Raw genomic sequence first — 20000 nt, forward strand, 5'->3', positions numbered from 1 at the left:
TTAACTGTGAGTGTAATCTAATGAGATGCCCAAAAGGAGTTGACTAGGTCCAATACTAGAGCAATACAAGTCAGGGAATTTGATGTTTTTAACTCCAACAGAATACTCAGTCAGATCTTTTTGTACTTCTGCTTGAAAAACTTCTGTTTTCACACACAAGACCGGAAGAGCAGGAAGACTGGCGCAACTGAGACAGTTCCTGTTGCAAAGTAAAAAAACTGCAAGAATCTGGAGCTACTAAATAACACAAGCCACAAGTTTCAGGTAGAACACAGTTTGAGTTTTCACCAGTCAACACAAGGAAATGTTCTTATAGATGTATAACATGCGGTCAGATCAGTCTGCATTAAACAGATGTTCCTGAAATCTCTGGCTGTGATTCCTGCTATCCATGGAGAGGCTCGAGGTGACCGTATGGGAACAGCCCTCTCGTTTTCCCAACTTTTTCAAGTGGGCAATGATGAACCGTCTAAACTTCCTTGTCGCGAAACAATAAACTACTGGATCCAAAATGCAGTTGAGGCCCATGAGTGCCAAGGTGATCTGATGTGCGTCGTTGAGTGCCTGGCGAGTGCTCTGGTCCCAAACCATGTGGCCCCATCCTTCCTCGATCTGCAACACCGCCAGCACCCAAGGGCCTTGAATCACATGGTGGGGCACGAAGCAGAGAACGAACACCCCGACCACGGCCCACAACATCTGCAGAGCCCTGTGCTTCACAGCCCTGGACCTTTCAGGCATCGACGATCTGTTGGACCTTACCGATACAGCCTGATCAGGGTGCAATTCTCCCACAGGTTTTTCAGACAGTAATGCTCGAGCAATGAGGGAATTACATATCACAACAAGAAAAAAGACGACAAAAAATAATCCAATTATTGTAAAATGCGTGGTGGCCACCATTGTCTTCTCTGAATCAGTCTCATTCTGGTACCCCTCGAAACAACGGGTGACGTTGTTTTCATCGGTGTTGATCCCTGAGACTATCAGATGAGGAACAGCCATCGCTATGGTCAACGCCCAAATGGCAACACTCACGATGATCCCACGGCGTCTGTGGTCGGATGAGGCCGCATCCAGAGGCTTGGTGACGGCCCAGTACCGGTTGACGCTGATGGCTCCGAGGAAGAGGATGGAGCAGTAGGTGTTGATAAAGAAGAAGGAGCCAGTCAGCCGACACATGAAGTCGGCGTAGATCCAGTTACCGTGGCGACTGTAATAGCCAATCCAAAAGGGAAGGGCGCACACAAAAAGGAGATCAGCGATGGTCAGGTTTGTCATGTAGATTCGGATTTCGCCCATGGCCTTAGCCTCACGCAGCCAACGCAAGACAAAAAGTACGTAGACGTTAGCGAAAAGGCCCAGGATGAAGATGATGCCATAGATGACAGGAAAGAGGACATAACGAAATTCTGAGTCCAGGAAGCCTGCCTCATTCATAGCCGATGCACCTAGACCACCAGTTCCTTTCATGGAAACGTTCCCCGTCATTGAGGCCCGCATTTCTGTCTGTTTGAGAAAAAACACATCAGCATCAGTCTAAAATGTGATCACAACGTAAAGACCGTAATCTCATTTATTACAACCCTAACTGTGAAGAAACCGGGACACTGTTTAAAATAGGAAAACAAAAAGCAATTACTTGCAGATTACTCGACAGCTGGTTCACAACCGGGTGACTTACACGCCTGCACTTCACTATCAATCGTTACCAGTCAACTGGTTTGCATGTGAAGTATGACACTTCAACTTCACCCTTCCTTTGTTGCCTCACCCCAACTCGTACAACTTTAACAGCTATTAAAAAGACAAAAAAAGATTCACAAAGCTCTAACATCATGTTTTACTATTCATACAGTGTCCCAGCCTCGAGCAAAAAACAAACAAACAATGAGTCTGATTAGTATTAATAGAGCGCTAATATTCAATCTGATGAACCAGCCTCAGTCTGAGAACATTGTCTACCTACCAGAATGCTTCTTCTTCTCTAACAAGTCACAGAATAAAACCTCAGCAGCTGCACAACTACCATATATATGTTTGTGGGTGTGGGTGTGTGTGCTCAAAATGAAGAAGGAGGTAACCTTCTTGCAGGGAAACCCCCACGTGACGCAAACCGGCACATCCCTGTCTCGGGCGCGTTGGTTCCTGATTGTCAAAATGAGAAAAGATGCCCACTTTGAAGCAATATTGGAGTTTCACGGCTCGTCTGCTCAGACAGGGAGGTCTCAACAGGTCTGAGGCCTGTTTTTCTTCAGGTTGCAGCTAGAAATCAATTATCGAATATTTGAAGGAATTAATTCCATTGCCTCGCATCGCGATGATATGAAGTCATTAATCTCCTAATTCCTAATCTCCTAATTCCTAATCTCATTGTGTAGCCACTATGCAAGGACAATAAAGGCTTTCTATCTTCTATCTATTATCGCAACAGGAGCTACTTGGATCATGAGAGGGGAAATAAACAACTCATCTCCGGTCCAATAAGACAAGTCATCTTGGAGAGTCACGGTTTGTGACTGTCAACCTGAATGATGATCAATACTTATGTTTGTTTGTTTTTTAATTAACGTCATTAATATGCCCTGATCACTTGTTTTCATTCTGAGGGACACCCTGGTGCGCAGTGCACTGTCCGCATCTTTAAAAAAGTGGGTGCATACAACACCGCACACACACGCACAAGTGTGAGGATGAATATATAAGAATCTGTCCTCGCGCTAAAATGCGCTTCCCGTCCATAAACTCCCATTCCGTCTTTAACATAATGTATTGATATGTAGTATGATATATTATGTGACCACTAAAGAAGTGGAAGGTAAATATTTCAAAAATGAATCACAAGCTGGTGCATCCGGTTTCAGATCGATGATAAATCCCTGACTGCCTCTCCCAGCCGCAACATTGCACAACTCACACAAATATCAGATTACATGCTTTGGTTTTTTTTGCACTCAGAACTTTTATCCAGCAATGCAGCTCAGCTTAAAATAATCGTCGCTGTGAGTGTGTCCATCCTTGGACTTATAAAATAAGAGACTCGACAATTCTGTCATTCTGTCCCCCTCCTGTTATCCTCGGGGTCAATTTGACTCTGAAATAATAATAATAGTTCACTTTTTTATGACTTTTCCTAATTTGATGAGTACAATTGAGCATAAAATGATCATGATGATTTGTTTTCAATGTGCTAAAAAAGTATTGCACTCATTGGTGTCATTTTAACCCCAGGCTGTTTTAACTGTGTAAAACGTGTGTGTATAGGTGTGTGTGTGTGTGTAGGTGTGTGTGTGTGTGTGTGTGTGTGTGTGTGTGTGACCTACTTCTGACACCTCAGAATGTATCTATAACGTTCTGCAGCAGCTCAGCTCCTTTAGTTACTTTGTTTCCTCCGTAGTGAAGCTCAAACGGTCCAAAGGGCTCCATGAGTCTCCTGCAACATTGTTTCCTTTACTTCCTGCTTCAATCAGAACAATGTATCTTTCTCTCTTCCAGACCAGCGTGTCTCCACCTTCACATCTTAAATGGAACATCTGCAGGCTTTGTAGGTCATGACGCAGTCCCAGCTTCGTTGGTGTTCATCAGTGACGTCAGGTTAAAAAGTCACTGACTATAAATTATTAACCCTTTAAAACCCAGTCTATTATATTTTATACACTTGGCCTTTCAGAGTTTTTGGGACTTCTACACCGTAAGTGACACAAAAAGTTGGCCTACGATTTTCTTTATTGGGGTCACATTGATAAAAATGTGTTACTGATATTTAAGGATGAAGAAAACTCCATCCTCCCGGGTGGAAGATACTCTCAAATTTGTAACAGGCCTCCACCTGTCTAATTTAAATGTCTCATGTGCCCCATTAAGAGTCAGAGAATAAAACTTCTTCTTTTCAGCCACTGAAGCCAGTAAGCACCGATGCATTTTAACCACAAGAGGGAAGAAAAGGCTAATAAATAGAAAAGGATTTCTCAAACAAGTGATTTTAATCCAGGTGAGGATCCTTGCACAATCTTGAGAACCACACCAACTATCACTTTCACTTTCTGCAATGGTTTACAGCAGCCTCAGCCTCCCCCTGTGGTAAACGTTTAATTCCAGCTCCTACATACAAGCAAATGACACAACCTCCTCTCTCTGGTGCCACAGTATAATTCTTGGATTAAGGTTAACGAGCCTCCCCAGCCTCATTGCTGTTATTATGGCTTGGCAGTGGGACAGCAGAGCTCTTTGGTGGTTTGGTTCCTGCGTGACTGCTAGAAGTTCTTTCCCATTGCTGAGTACACACTATTTAAAAAAAAAAAAAAAAAAACATTCTCAATGCTGCTGCACGATTTGGGTGTGGATTCAAAAGATTCCACAGCAAATGAGTTGCGATTTATCCCAGCAACGAAAAAGAAGAGCAGCTCATGTGAGATGTGGTTTGGTTCTAAAGCACGGTGCTGGACGTATAATCATTTTAGCAAGTGATTAAATATTCCATGTTAATGTTTTTTTTTAAAAAGAGACATCTTAAACATTCTCACAACATGATGCTGAATGAATGCATTGCTAAGTGTTAGCATACTTCCTAGCACATGTTTGTTTGGGGGTTAAATCTTTCATTATGATCTTTCATTATGACTGAAAACTGGCTGAGTCACACATTAAACTAGCTGCTCGCTATCTGTAGTTCACCCAGCAGATCATTCATTCGGAGTTGAGTTGCTGTTAATCTCATGCATTTAATCAAAAATATTTAACACTATATTTCAACTCTGTTTGTTCTCCACCCACTCTGAGAGAACGATCTCCCTATTTGGATGCTAACTACCCCCACTATGTCCACACAGCAATAAACTGACCAAACTGAGTCACAATTTGAGCGTTGTGGAGGAGCTATCATCGGAGGTCGGCGTCCCGGGTTCCTCGGGGAGGCAGGAAGGGTGGGACCTGCCTGCGCGGAGCTCTTCTGGGATCATTAACACCATTTTTACAGTTGCCTTTTAACCTCTGCTTGATTCACAGCGTCTGGATGACATGAAACGGCCTTTGCAGCTTGTTTTGTGGAAGGCTCGGATGCGGCTGCACGCTCAGGCCACTCGTGATGAAGAACGGGGATCAAACATGAGGCTGAGAACTGATTACAGGTTGTGCTCGGCTGCCCGCCTTGTCTGGCAGAGGGTTCCAGCCGCATCAGAGGGAGTAGGTGTCTCTCTCTCTCTCTTTTTTTTTTTTCCTTGGCAGGTTTACAGCATGCCAGAGTCTGATTTTTGAGGAATGCCCCCCCCTGCAGTGAGAAAGAGAGGGACATAAAAGGGTGAGCTAGACAGGCCGAGGCATCTGTACCTCAGTATAATACAGGACATGTTATTTTGTATCCGAATCAAAGGATTTGAAGCTCTTTCCCACTCTTGCATGGTATCCTGAGTATTTCCGAACTAAGACATAAAGTCCCCACGTCAAAACTTGATTCTAAATTTTGGTAATCTACACAGGATTATTGGAGATTAGTTTGCTGGAAGGAAAAAATTGAAACAGAACATTTTCATTCGTCGTGCATTTTCATTCATAAAATTTGATTCATGAAGGCGGTTCTCAAAAATGATAAGATGTTTTCTGCGCATGAGTCAGCCGTCTGGGGTTCCCACGAGACAAGAACGACACATAAAAAAAAGAGGTATCTTCCATGTCTGTCTGTATCCATATCCCAACTCACTCTTTATATTTCCCAAAGGGATTGTCGTGCTTTGCTTCGTCGTAGATCAAGAGTTGTTTTAATGTCTAGAACAGACTAGCAACTCTGGAAAATGAGGAACACGCTCATATTCTACAGCTGCTGTGTCTCTAAGATGCATTAAGAAACATACCTGACGTGTATTCACATACACCTGGATTTCCTGCGGTGGCGTCCTGGAGGCTGTTAACATCCAATAACGGAATTGTTCCCTTTCACGGAGCTCAGGAATGTGCTGCCGATGTGTTTCTTGAGTAGCATTTTTGACAATACAACAGAGACAGTCCCAAAAATAGTGTCATTATACCCTCTTGTAATAGTTTGTTTATTGTTCTGTTGTATTTAATCTTTTATTGGTTTATTGTTGAAATGTTTTGCAAAGATATATATTGTATTTTCCTGCATTGTTCACTTTGGGCTGAAATTGAGCTTGAGAGTTTTAATCATTTTTACTGAAACCACTTGAGTCTTGAGAAGGGTCTGAAGTAGTTTACGTGTCATTTTCAAGGGCTTCTACACATTTGTGCTGCTTCTAGCGAAACATATATATAGTTCTCAGAGGCATAAATCCTATTCAGCCCATCTTAATGAGCTTTTGAGACGCATGCTACTGGAAAATAAATTCATATTTGGAACATTTTCACCTCTTTAGCTCACTTTGACTGTAACATTGATATATATTGAGTGTGAAGTGTAACATGTTGTATTTAATTCTACTTGTACATACATATATAACTTACTATACTACATATACTGTTGTGTAACTGTGGACATTATTGTACAATAAAGCAATAAATCATATTGCTGGGGAGGTTGTGTCTGCACAGAAAGATGCGCGTAAAGTTTGCGCGCCTGCATTGAGGACTCCTCTTCACCGGCCAGACCCGGGATGTGGAGCGAAGGGAGGCGGGACCTCGCAGCCGGGAAGGGCGTGCTCTCTGCGGTCAGGCCGGGCAGAGTCATCCCGGGGGGGGAGGGTCCTCCGGCTGCAGAGAAGGAAAGCCCACCTTCTTTCATTGTTAAGGACGCGATGGAATGCGATGGTTTGATCTCAGCCGAGCAAGGGAGGGGAACATCCGAGTGGAAAGAACCGACGAGTGCGCTTTAGGGACGGTGGAAACCCAAACCGCGCATTCCCATCCGCCTCCTCCAAGCCTCCGGTCGCTCCGAGGATATGCGGATGAACTTGTCTCCGCCGCCGCAGCGACTCCGCATGAGTTGAAGCCGTTGTGAAGTTGTGGATGTAAAAGCGTTGTGGGGGCCCGGCGGCGGACCAATTAAAGGTAAAGTTCCACTTTACGCGTTGAAGGATCCACGCAGCGGCTTCTCGAGTTGGGACTGCGGCAAGTTTTCAAACCTGCTCTTCCTCTGCCTCCTCCTCCTCCTCCTCCTCGTCCACTGCTGGGTGCTTTTTTTTATCATGTCCGGCGCGTTTCGTGGACGCGACGCAGCGTTTGTCGCAGAGCGCGTTCGGCTGCGTGTTCCGTGTTTGCGTTCCGGTTCTGTCTGCGCACTTCCACCAGGCCTTTTCCACGCAGGCTGCCGCTTGAACGAACATCACGGTTTGTTGTGTCGTCCAGAACATGGGGGTGAAGCAGAGGCGCTCCTAGAACCGCCCTTCGTGGGGGCATAAGCCCCCCGGAATGAAGTACTGGTGCCCCAGGAAGGTGCAGTTTGAAATACCGAAGCAGCGGATTAACTGAAGTTTGCAAAAGCCCAAAGTAATATTGTCTGTTGCAATGAGATATATTCTGTTGTTGTTATTACATCAGAGCAACATAACATAGCCAGTCCGGAGGTGGGCACTAATGAAATTGATGCATTTTCATTATCGTTGCAATTTGACTTTAAAATTGCAACGATATTGATTCTGGATAAGAATGAAAGCTTGATCACTAAATGTAGCAAATGTGAAACTGCCATCATAAATCGATCGTGCACATGATCCGAGTACGGAGGTCAGTTTTCTGGGTGGATGACATAAAAGTCAATTAGCGTTGCATTGAAAATTGAAAGGTTAATTTATACTTGCATCATTAATTAATCAAGGAATAACGCAAAGGATGTTAGGATCAATGAATCGTCTGTGTTCATTTGACTTTAATATTTCTGCTACTTTCGACCACAAAAAGCGACCTTGACAGATATTTTACAAAAATGTTTCACATTAATTGAAGTCGTCACATCAAAAAATCAACTCCTGATCAGAAGCGACAGCCTCGCTTTGATTGCTCGTGCCAACAAATAGTCCAAAAAGAGCATGCTGTTCATTTTGAACGTTTTTGTATGTTTGTTATCCTCCCCATGAGGTGGAATGTGTAAAAGCTACACATGCATGTATGGCACCAGTAGTCTAAACAATACGTGGCCTGTGTTTCTTCACCCAAATGTTAAAGGGAGAGTGTGTGTGTGTGTGTGAAAAGCAAAAAGTTGTAGCTGTAGTTTAGGAATACTAATCTGCCAGGTGAGGCCCCCAAAGAGGAGCCGGGGAGGGGAGGCGATTGGGGGGGACCTGCCTTGACCTGTCTCAGACATGAAGGAGACCAAAAAAAAATGTCTGACTTTGCCAGTAAGTCTCGGCCTCCCAGCCAGCTGTGGATTATGCCAGTTGAGCTGCCATCGTTTGCCGCCCCGAAGCCGCTTTCTGCCTGCTCAGACACATGCATGGCTGCTTGTCACGGCAGTGTAGAGGAGAAAAGTGTTTCCTACGGTATTTTCGGGGGGGGTGTCTGCAATTCATGCTGTCAGTTTGGAAATGTTGTGAGAAATGTAAAAGGAAAGTTAAACGGGAGTGATGAGCGGGACGTCTACGTTTTCTCTGATTACTGCTTGATTCGTGCGTTTACAGTCTTGGGGAGTTATTTCCCAGGCTGCGTTTGGTTTGCGTTGGCCCCGGGAACGGATCATTCCGAGTGGATGCATCCCTTTTGACTTGCACATCCCGGTAACTGAGTATGATGGCTCGGAGCTAATCATCAACGTTGATGCTTCTGTGATATTTAAAGAGATCTCGATGCCGATGAGTGAAAGTTACGCAAAGATGGAGTTTGAGCCGTTCCTCCCATCCGGGAGCAAAGACTAATCATACCCCTCTCTCTTCTTTTATAACCCGGGCTGAGCCACGCATGATTGGTTTCCCACTCTGCAGAACGACCGCCCGGTGAAACGGCCTCCACTGTTTGGGTGAAACCAGAGACTAATCATTATGGCTGTCCAATAAGGGTAATTATCAGACTAAGCACTGAACCTGGGGATTATGGAATGGCTGAATGACTGCTCGGGGGATTAAATTAAAATATTGCGATTTTCTGCCTGGGAGAATCAAACCACCGGGAATGTCGGACCCAGCCCGTCGGCGGTTGTTTTACCGTCACGTCGCCCAACAAGGTTCACACGCATAGCCCCTTCTGTTAGCACAGGACTGTCACATCAGTGTCATGCTGCAACGGGTGGGTGTTGACGTCACACGATGCGACCGGATGTGAAATGGGAAAGGACAAAAAGGCTTCTGTGACGTTTGGCCCAGACAGAACCTGGTGTGAGTTATTTTTAGTGGAAGACCCCGGGCCTGCTTTAAATAGTACAGATGAATCATGGTCTGGTATTAAAGCCCACACACAGCCGAGCGGTCTGTCTCTTTTGTGAGGCTGTGTGTGTGTCTGTGTGTGTGTGTGTGTGTGTTTTGTGATAACGCAATAATGGGCTCAGTATCCGGGACGGAGGCCGATGCCGACGATCCGCAGAGCAGCTGGAGATGCTGTCTGTTAGCAGACCTGCAGGAAGATGGATGGCTTGATGCCATAAAGACGCTGTGTCTTTTGAAATGAGAGCGAGTGTCTCTGGAGTGTCTGTTTAATGGAGATGGAAAGAGCCCAAATGGCTGTTTAATCCGTCAGTCAAGTGGTAAAGGGTTTCATTTACCAAGGAACTTTTGTATTTATTTCTTTACAGTAAAGATCTCCTTTCTCCATCATCACCTCCTCTTTGGGTTCTCCCTCTCCTCTCCTCCCTGCCAGCTTTCCATACCGGTGGCCGCCCAGAGACGAGGGAGGGAGGGAGGGCTCTGGTTTCAGCTGGAGTTCACGCTACTTGAACCTTTCGTGCATACGTGACTTTGCTGTCTGTGCATGCCAAAGCACTCCCCCCCCCCCCGAGTGATGTTGTCAGCCACGTTGATCCGTCGTCAGATACGAGGGTCTGAGAGTGTCGATCGCTCATCGGGTTGCGGGCGGGAGTGCACCCCCCCCCCTGGATACAGACGTGTGCATTCGTTTCACGCAACTTCTGCATGCGTGTGAAAGAATCCTCCGCTTTGGTGACCTTGAAGCGCGTTTGCCCTCCTCATTCCAGATGCTCTAAATTATTTTGTCATCGATTGATCCCTCTACCCCGCCACGCGCTGGCGACGCTTCCGGTTTATTTCCCGCCTCTCGCTCATATAAAAGCTGGGATAGGCTCCAGCGACACCCGTAACCCAGAAGGCAGATAAAATGGACATGAAAGTGGGGAACAAAAAAGTACATTCTGCTTGTCGTAAAAGTGATTTCTTGTCAATAAACACGGACTCTTAAATTTCAGAAAGCCCGAGTCGTTGTTAAATGAGTACGTCGGTACGTGAGGACCATCTGTGTCATTTCCTGCCTCAGGTAGTCACAGAATGCATTTCAGAAATCGCTGCATCCTGCCCTTTTATATTTGATCCCTCTAGAAAAAAGTCCCCGAAACTCCGAGTGAATCATGAAGTTAGGATCTGAGGATATCTTGCAGCACATTTTTCTTTCATCAGATCCCATATCGGAGCGCTGCTCCCTCCCGACAGCTGCATCTGAATGATGCATCCTTTTCCTTTTTATTGCACATTCTTCTGGTCATTACAATTGATCTGTCTTTATAATGGCATTCCAACTGAGAGGATAAAGGCGAGCGTAGCATAAGGTACAAATGCTTGGTGGAATTATCAGCACGGACGCTTCCTGTTTTCTGGCTTTCCCGTCATTGTTGGTCACACGGGAGCAGAGACATAGTTTACACCTCGTCTTTAGAAGTGATGAGTGTAATGAATTTTATTTAGGGCACTTTTTAATTAATTGTTTGCATGTTTGTTCATTTTTGCCGCCGCTTCCACTTCTGTTTCCACTAAATGTCGGTGAGTTAATTCAGCCTTCAGACTTGACTCAAAGCTTTCCCGCGTGAGTCACCTTTTGAAGTTTGAGCGTCTCAGACAGTAATGGCCGATTTTTAGATTCCTGGATGTAAATAATGATTCCTGTCTGGAATCCAGCTGTTTATTTCTCTGACACCCACTCCCTTCCACGCGTAATGTCGCTTTATTTGAATCCTGCTCCTTCAGGACTCCTGCTGAGTTTGTATTTGTGTGCATTTCGGTATACCCTGATATGACAAGGCGTCTAATGTTTAATCTGCAGCCCGGCTGCCCCCACATGGCTGCAGTTTGGATCACTCAATGTGGGCCAGTCCACATGTTTGTGTTTTACATGCATGCGCTGTATGGTTGACCTGGAACCATCGCCTTCTCTTCAGTTTGGGATTTGCCTTCTTTCCAGCCGGTGCTTGCGTGGGATTGAAGTTTCTGTTGGATGTTTCAGCCTCCATTAAGTTGTTTTACAGACCCCGGTGCTCTTGTTCTGTTGCTTTTTTTTTTTTTACCAAAAATGGCTACCTTGTCGATCCTGGAAGAAAAGTGGAAAGAAGTGTAAGGGGAAAACTGACTTCAAAAGCATGTGGGAGGAACAGCGAGGCGGGAGACTGGGCGGAGGGAGGGGGGGGGGATGGTGTAAGGCGGAGGAGAACTGAAGTTAAAGACATTTCTTGTAAATTCCTCAGCCGCATTTATTTTTTTAGCTGTTCTCCTGTACAGGTCAATATTTCCCCTCTCCCCTTGCGATTGTTATCTCGCCTCTCTAAAGTCGAGACCCTCCCCTTCCCACCTCCCTATTCCTGTCACTCCCCCCTTGCCCTGCCTGGTCCAGGGGTATTTTTGGAAGTTAATGAAAAGAGAAATCTAAACCGCTTACCCCTAAAAGGCATGTCTGGGTCAGCTGGGTGGAAACTCGTGTTATTAATGTCCTAAAGCTTTTTTCTGTGGGAGTGGGTCATCTGTGATCTAAAGTATTTAGTGCTGCGTGGTTTGGGGGGGGTGGGGTGTGGGGGGGGGGGGGCAGCCCTACATCTTCAGGAATAGGAGGGCGGGGGTCAGGGGCATATTTGGCATATTTCAGGAGCCATTCCAGTCTGGTTCAAAATGCTTTCTTCCTCCTCGATCTGACTGAGCAGCCAGACGGAAGAAGATCAAGAGGTGCGGGTTTGGTGTAACGTGAACATCACGCGTCCCGTCAGGCCAGCGACGCTGGCTGTGGAGGACGGAGTAGACTACACATGCCTTGCTCGGCTGGAGCTTAAAAGAATCCCACACGATGCCACCTACAAATTCACACAGATGTGCAAACCTCCATCGAGTCCACAGCCTCCGCAAATCCAGAAAAGGCTAAATGTGTCGAGCCAAAGTCCTTCAGCCAGCAGCGGGGTTTGTATGTCTTGGGTACCATCGCTACAATTGGGAAGTGTTTTATATGCACGGAGTAATATGTCTTTTTCAACCTCTCCTCTGCAGCATTACGGTTACAGCTTCTGTCCCCTAGAATTTCTAAAGCCTCAGCCTGTTATTTGCAGTCAGACGGGCTGCTGACTGATGTGACGGCGGCTGGCAGGAGATCGCCGTGGCGACACCGGTCCAGCGGGTTCATCGCGAGGTCTCCAGCGAACAGATGTTTGCCCGATGAGCAAAACTTTCCACGTTTCGTCCTTTTTATCTCTGAAACTTTTTGAAAATGGCATTGATTGCGTCTGTTTCTGGGTGAGGCCCAAAGAGACGACATAAAAGCCCCGCGGTCTGTCTCGTGTTCCGTCACATCTCAAGTCTCCCGTGTTTTGATCCTGGTCGGAAGTCGCGGACGAGGCAACCGCCTCAAATGAGGCAAATTAAAGGAGATGCAAAAGGGATTGCTACAAAAGCAGATGCTCAAAGAGCGGAGGCCTCAGGGGAGCATGGAAGCGATGCGAGTCAATAAATCTCGACTCAAACCAACACCTGTGGCAGACTTTAACGGTATAAACAAAAATCCCACCACATCGTTAAAATGGCGGATGAGCAAAAAAATCTTGGGAATGTTGCCCGTCCTTCAAATTCGAGCTTCTCGTGGAGGCTTTGTGCTCGACGTTGGAGTTCCCGTCACCAGAGGAACGTAACAGCAACAACAAAGATTGTGTAGTGGAACTCTGACTTGTTGGATTAGGGTTAGGATTCATTCGTGACGCCGGCAGTCCGGCCCTGGATCGCCGTATTCCCGCTGCCTCGACTGTAACGGGGATACGCAGACTCCTGTCTGACCTGCTCTAATCCTAGGATCTACAGGGCGGCTCTCAAAATTAAATTCCTTCTGTAGATTATTTTTCTTGTGATCAGAAAATATACATGTTCTCAGAGAGAGGAATGCTCGGACTCCACGGTGGCCTGCCCATCGCTCGCTTCCCGTCCTCGTCTGTTTCGTTTCTGCTTGACTTCGTGTCTCTGGTCTTTTGACCGTTCTTTGCTTCCTTCAGCGAGCCCTTTGCAGCTGATATCTTTGTTGCATCCCCTCCATCGTCCGTCCATCTGTCCATGCATTAGCAAGCTTGACATTAGTTTGTCCAGACCCCGACTTCCGGGCTAGTTTCCGGTAGCCATTCTTCCCTTTTCACTGCTTCGGTTCTATTTTGCTCTGGCTTTAGTAAAAAAAAAGGTACCCATGTGGACATGGAGGAACCTCAGAGGAATATTAAACACTCCTGAGTGGTTTATTTGTGTGCTGCGGAGCATTTTGGGAATACCAGGCATATTTTATCCTCCAACCTTCGGCCGGCTCCTCCTTTCCTGAAGCCGGGACCACCTCTTCTTTCAGCTGCAACGTTAAGCCCACACCTCGACTCTGCGTTTGCTGCTCAGGCGCATTTGGAACACTGTTTCTCAGACCGTTCTGTGCGGTCGGACATGCTTGCATGTATGTATATCAGTGTATCCCCTCCTCTCGCGGCCTTGACAAACACACACATGGTTGTGTGTTTTGACTACCAGGGCAAACGAGGCCACACCAGAGCCCCGTGGCAAACGCAGACGCCCACCCACTTGGACATCCACGCCGGCTTTAGTTTTTACCTCCTTTTCATTTCTCTCTCCATCTAAGCTTCTTATAACTCTTCCCGTTTTACCTCCGGTTCCTTCTCCCATCGCTTCTTGTCTTAAATCCTCTTCGGCTCTCAGTCACGGCATCGGTTTCCCCTGCCTCCCTTTCCTCTTTCACTCTGTAGGTGTGGACTGAGCCGAAGAATGCAGCTAAATTAGTTTTATCTCTCCTGCCAGCCAGCTGCTCCTGCTCCTCCGTTTTTACCTCGCACTGACGGCACATTTGACCTTAAAAGGAAACAATAGCGGCCACATCAATTCTGCTCCGCCACTCCAGGAACGGCCCGGCGCTGCCTGGGCAGGGTCCAGCTCGCACAGCACAGGGAAGTGATTCCAAACTGAACTTTGAGACTGGGAAACGGCAGTCTTGTCCTGCTGTAAATTAATAAAGGGCCTTAATCCGGATTCCAGTATCACCAGGGGCAGAAGTTTGGCTCTTGCAAACCTGTCTGGGTAAATTCTAGCACGGCATGTAATCGGGATCTGGAGGTAAACCCGGTCTAGATAAAATAGTCTGTTTGAAAGCCCGCTTGCATTTTGCATTCTCTTCAGGCGTGTTCTGCGACGTGCGTTGATGTCGTGTTGTCGTGATGTTGCGTAAATGCCAACGAGTCCACGCTACTCTGCATAGTCAGCAGGAGTGCGTGTGAAAGGCCTCGGCTGTCGTTGGTGGAAGAGGGGAGGGCTGGGAGCGCCACCGGTCTTTGAAAGTCAGGACGGGTTCTGCAGGTTCACGGCGAAGTTTAAGAGGATAATTGTTATCCGTCTGACAGCTCGTCAGCTCGCACAAAACATTCCTCCTCCATTTTGCCGCTTGGCTGGAATGCAATGAGCACAGGGCGGAATGTCGTTTGTAGTCTACAGAAGCAGGGAATGAAAAATCCACCTCTGTCCATCCTCTGACGTTCCCTCTTTTCTTTCGTGAGTTCGTTCTGGTGACTTTTTATGTTCTCTGTGTAAAAAAAAAAAGGGCATCGGCGTTTTCCTCCTCTCTCCAGGCGTCCTGTTCACCGTGTTTGATTTGGGCATTCCTTTCCTCTGTGAGCAGACAAAACAACGCCGGACCCCTCACTGCCACCGACACACACACACACACACACACACACACACACACACACTCCTCTGATAATCACACACAGGAAATGGGCTCCCATGCAAACGAGACCTGTATCTCTCTTCTCCCCTCCGTCTTTCATGCTCCCTTGTTTCTACCTGACACGATTTCTTTTGACACGCCTTTTTTCCACGCTGCATTTGAATGCATCCACTTCAATGGATGCCAGATATTTTCCACCTTGTTGAATGTGAGGAAACCTATTCTCTGGTTTCCTCACATTATAGGAATGTTTTTTTTTTAAACTAACTTTTTTTTTACTGCTGTATGTCTGTTGTTGGATTGTCCACACACTCGTCATCCATTGCTTGATTTCGGCCTTCGGATGACCCGGAAATAACTCCTTCTTTGGGATAAATAGTTGTGAGATGAGATGACAACTGTTGATTCGGGGGCGAGTTGTGTGATTAGCCTTCCTCCCCCTGATATGCTTTTGTGTGAGAGTGGGAGCGAGGGATGAGCGGGCGACAGCTGTCCTGGCCGGTCTGGATGAACGACTAGCTGTGACTCTGTCCGCTGTTTATTACACGGTCATTAAATCTTCGTTTATTGATCGTGCAGTGCTCCCCCCAAACCCCCCCAAAAATACTTTGAATGGGGAATTACATGCTAGATTTACTGAGTCGTAGAAGCTTTGTGTTGCGGGACGATGACGGATGTTGCAGCGGAACCTGTGTGCCGTGTGTCACGCTCCTGAACTCGTAAATTTAACACGACGGTGCTTCGGGAGACGCAGCGGGGCTTCATCCTTCCTGGGAAGAGGAGATGTCTGGATTCTTTCTGCCAGTCGGCAGCGTCCGACGTGGATCAGAGCTACAAGAGTACACTTGAGCCGCCCGAGTTTATTTCATTATTTCATACCCCTTGGAGAAAAATAGATGATCCATCCAACATGAAAGACAGCAGTTATTTTAATGCTTTATTTATTTATTTGTATCCTTTTTTGGTTTCTTTTACTTCCAGTTGCTTAGATGTGAGAATTAGCAGATATCTGGATGATTGGAAAGCGAATATGCTCCAGTTTACCTTTTTGTTTTGTGCACATCTTGGCATAAAGGATGGCTCGTCTCCACTCATACTGTGCAGTATGTTGTATATTTCGGGTACCAGCGGGATTTCTTGCTTCTTACAGTTCATTGGAATGTTATATTTGTCCTTAACATCCCCCCCCCCCCCCCCCCCACGCACACACACCCCAACCCTTCATCCTTTAAATTCAGTCCAGACTCCAGTCTTAAATCTGGATTCTCTGCTTAACCAAACATATGGAATGCTACTGTAGTGGAATGCTGTGTGTGTGTGTGTGTGTGTGTGTAGCCATGCACATGTTTTGAAGCAGATGAGGGCCCACTAAGATGATTATGATGAGGGTGTTTGTGTGTGTGAAGTGAATGGGGCCTTCTGTTGCCGCTGCCAAGCGCCGCTTGTCTGCTCATGCATGATCCTCTGACTGTGCTCCATATCTGAGCAGTTAGCTCGTCCGTAGCCCGTTAGCTTGTCTGCTAACGACCTCCCCTACACTGAGGGCATTGTGGGTCTGCCAAAGCATAATGATGCTGCTAGATGGCAGGAAGTGTGTGTCTGTGTGTCCTGATGCTGAGACGACATGCGAGTCCAGTTTTACTCATCCTGGTGTTTCTTTTTGTTTTCCCAGGATGGACACTTTGGAAAAGGAGCTTCCGACTGAAGGATGAAAATCTGAAATGTAAGTCCTGACTGGCGCTTCGGTCCATTTCCCAACAGATTGAATGATTCATTTTTATTTAGCCGCCTCTTTGTGATATTAAGAAAGAACCGAGACGAACAAGAAGTACTTTCTCACACCCGGAGTTTCCTGTTCCTGCTATTTGAGAGCATCAGAGAGAGTCACATGACTATTATTGATTCTTTTTCCTCTCTTCCCGCTCTATTCTTCTGCTCTAGATCACCTCCCGGCCCTCTTCCGCCCCCTCCTCTGATATTTCGTGTGTGTGTGTGTGTTTCCTTTTGGGTGCAAACACCGGCGCCACACTTCCTTTCTTGTAGCTGTAGTCACAGAGTGGCGCACAGATATCCAGTATATATACTGTACTGTGTATTGTATGCTTTATCTTGTGTATCACACGTATGACCCTTCATGGGGATGCGATCATGTGGCATAGGTTAATCGCCGCCGGCGGAGCACGTCTGTCGTACCAGTATTTACCGTGCTGTCTGTTCACACTGGAGTCCCAAGGTCAATATGTAGCCAAGGCGTGTTTTGTGCGTCTTCCCAGAGCCACATTTGCATGCGTTTATTATTCCGGATGCTTGTTCACATCCTGCTTGTGCTGAATTCATCTCGAACAGAAACCATGTCATCCAGCAGCGAAGCAGGAAAAGGAGCTTCTATCACCAGCGCCCTGTCATGTCCTTATATTTAAAGGTGGCTATCGGTTATGTCTGCGCAGAAAAGACAAATCTCGAATCTTATCTTATCTTGAGATGAGAATTCATTTTAAAGGCGTTGGGAGCTTCTCGCAGATCGATTGAGTACCCTAGAATCTGATTGATTTTTAAAACGAGGGTGTCGTGACGGTTCACGGTGGCGTTCTTTTGTCGCTCCACCTGGGATCGCACTGCTTTTTTGCCTGCTCAGCTGATTCTGCTCCTGCTCTCTCTCTCTCTCCAGACATATGCCTTCATTCTTCTACCCTCCCCTGCTCTCTGCCTCCCTCCATCCTCCATCCTGTGCTGCATTCCTGCTGCAGTAATCGACCCTGCTCTGATTCACCCCTTCATCCCTTTCTTTCTTTTTCCTCCGTGTCTGTTTTTTTCTCCTGGTACCTTTTTAGAATAAAAAAAAATATTTCTTCACGTTATTGCATGCATTTTTCTCCGCACATTTACTTTGGCTAATCCGCTGCCTCTGTCTCAATCTCTGCTCTGTTTCTTCCTCATCAGAGAGTCTCAGACGTCTCCATTCAGCCGCAGCAGGCAGCTAATGCCAAGGCTCAAGCTGATGAGGTACTTCCAAGCACTGCCAATGTGTGTGTGTGTGTGTGTGTCCTCTGTGTTGGAATGGGAAAGCAGTGAATGAGAATGTCGGGCAGAAGGTTGAAGGGTTGTGTTGAGAGCTTGGATTGGAAGCGCTTCTTGGCGGTGGGTTTGAGCCGTTGGGGAGGAGCCAGCCTGGTAAAAGGCACGATCCATCATCACAGGAATGATTGATCACCTCCCATCCTCTTCCTCTCTAAGGTACAGTCAGAAGGACAGAGAGGTGCAACAGGAAGGCAGGGGAATGAGGAAGAAGGGCAGAGGGAAGGAAACTGATGGAATGCAGTTGCAGAATACGGGCGGGGCCAGGATGATGAGGACAAGAGGTGACATTGGCCATTTTGTGCAGTAGCTCTGCAACCAAGACTCTCGTCTTTGCCAGCCTTTGTTTGTTTACACTGAACGAACCAATGGGGGGCATGGCGCCATAAGCTTACAGAGCGTGCATGAGCTGGAAGTTGCATGTTCAGCAGCGCGTTTTCATTTGGGTCGGCTATCGATCAGAACAGTTCAGTCATTTTGCGTTTCTATGGCGTCTTTTTGCCTCACAGGTTGGACGGATACTCGGAGCCAGGCTCCGCTCGGTGCAATGCCTGTTCCAAAACGGTTTTGTTAAAGGGAGGATGCACATCTCGCGTGACTGAACATTTTCAGATACTTGGTGGACTGGGTTGGGTTTGATTGCTGCGCCTCTTCCTCCATCAACCCTGCGCTCCCCCCCCCCAGCAGTGCAGCAGTGCGCAGCCAAACAAACAAGTTATACTTAACCAGATAAATATAGACCTTTTTTTTTTTCACATCCATTACAGTGCTAACACGAGTAGCCGGTTAACTGCTGCTAAGTTCATGGCAGTGATCCCATGACGTGACACGAATATTTGGATGAGTCATAATGAATGTGCCTCCAGTGACATCAACAAAGGCGCAGATTCTTTCCTTGACGGTGGGTATTTACTGCTCGAGCGGCGCTTCCACACCTCTCGAACACCGTGAGAACTCCACTCGTGAAGGAACGAAATCCGTATAAATCAACGCGTGACATGAAAAGAGACTGGGATACAAAAGGACACGTAGCAATAGGCGTCGCTGAAACGCCGCGCTGCAGGTTAATCGCCTCGGCTGCTTGTCCCGAAAAGAGCTTCACAAGTTCTTCAAAGTTCTTTTAAAGTTTTATTTGTTTGCTTGTTTGATTCAGCCTCAGCGATTGACATTTATAAGCCAAATGTCTCGTAGCAGAGGTTTATTAGAGAGACGGCGTGTCTCGCCTCGCCAGCTACAATTAGTTGCGCCCCCCCCAATTGTATTTGAAAATCACCGACTCCTGTAGACCGATAAGCTGAGAACTCTTCTTGGTTTCCACCTCCACGCTGTCCGACCCCGTCCACCTGGGATTAGTGTGTGAGGAGCGGATGCGAGGTAGCGGTTCCGCCATAAATCTCAGCTCGCCGCTTCTCCACGCCTGCTAATGCATTTGTGCGCTTGGTGGCACCTGGTGTGTAGTTCCATTCCCCACAGCTTCGGAGTGTCTGTGGGAGGCTCTCGGTGTCGGTGGTCAATGATGCGCCTCACACGCAGTGTGTGGCCGTGTGCAATCGTCCCACTGCAAATGGAGTGTGGCGTTTGTTTTGCAGTGGGGGAGAATAGGCTTGAACCTTCAGTGATCTATAAGGCTGTCAATTTTTATTTTTAGTATTTTTAATGGATGAGAAAAGCATTTATTTTTTTTACATCCACCAGATTTAAGTCATCCGTCTGTCGTCTTCCTCTACTAATCACCCTTTATCTCTCTCTTCACCTTTGTCTGTCGGCCTCGCCGCCGCTCTGCCTGACTCACACTTATCCACGCAGGCGGTTAGTTACCCGGTGTTGACTCGAACGACTGTTTTCACGTTCTCTTATCACTATGGAGTGACGCACGT

General features: G+C 46.8%; 1 protein-coding gene across 1 annotated transcript; it reads right to left on the reverse strand.

Moving 5' to 3' along the window:
- Window positions 1-336: 336 nt before the first annotated feature.
- On the reverse strand, window positions 337-1503 carry ptafr (platelet-activating factor receptor). The gene has a single exon (XM_068752348.1). The coding sequence runs from the start codon at window positions 1501-1503 to the stop codon at window positions 337-339; it is 1167 nt and encodes a 388-aa protein (XP_068608449.1).
- Window positions 1504-20000: the final 18497 nt, after the last annotated feature.

This window comes from Brachionichthys hirsutus, chromosome 18 (genome assembly GCF_040956055.1).
Source record: "Brachionichthys hirsutus isolate HB-005 chromosome 18, CSIRO-AGI_Bhir_v1, whole genome shotgun sequence".
In the NCBI taxonomy this organism is placed as follows: domain Eukaryota; kingdom Metazoa; phylum Chordata; class Actinopteri; order Lophiiformes; family Brachionichthyidae; genus Brachionichthys; species Brachionichthys hirsutus.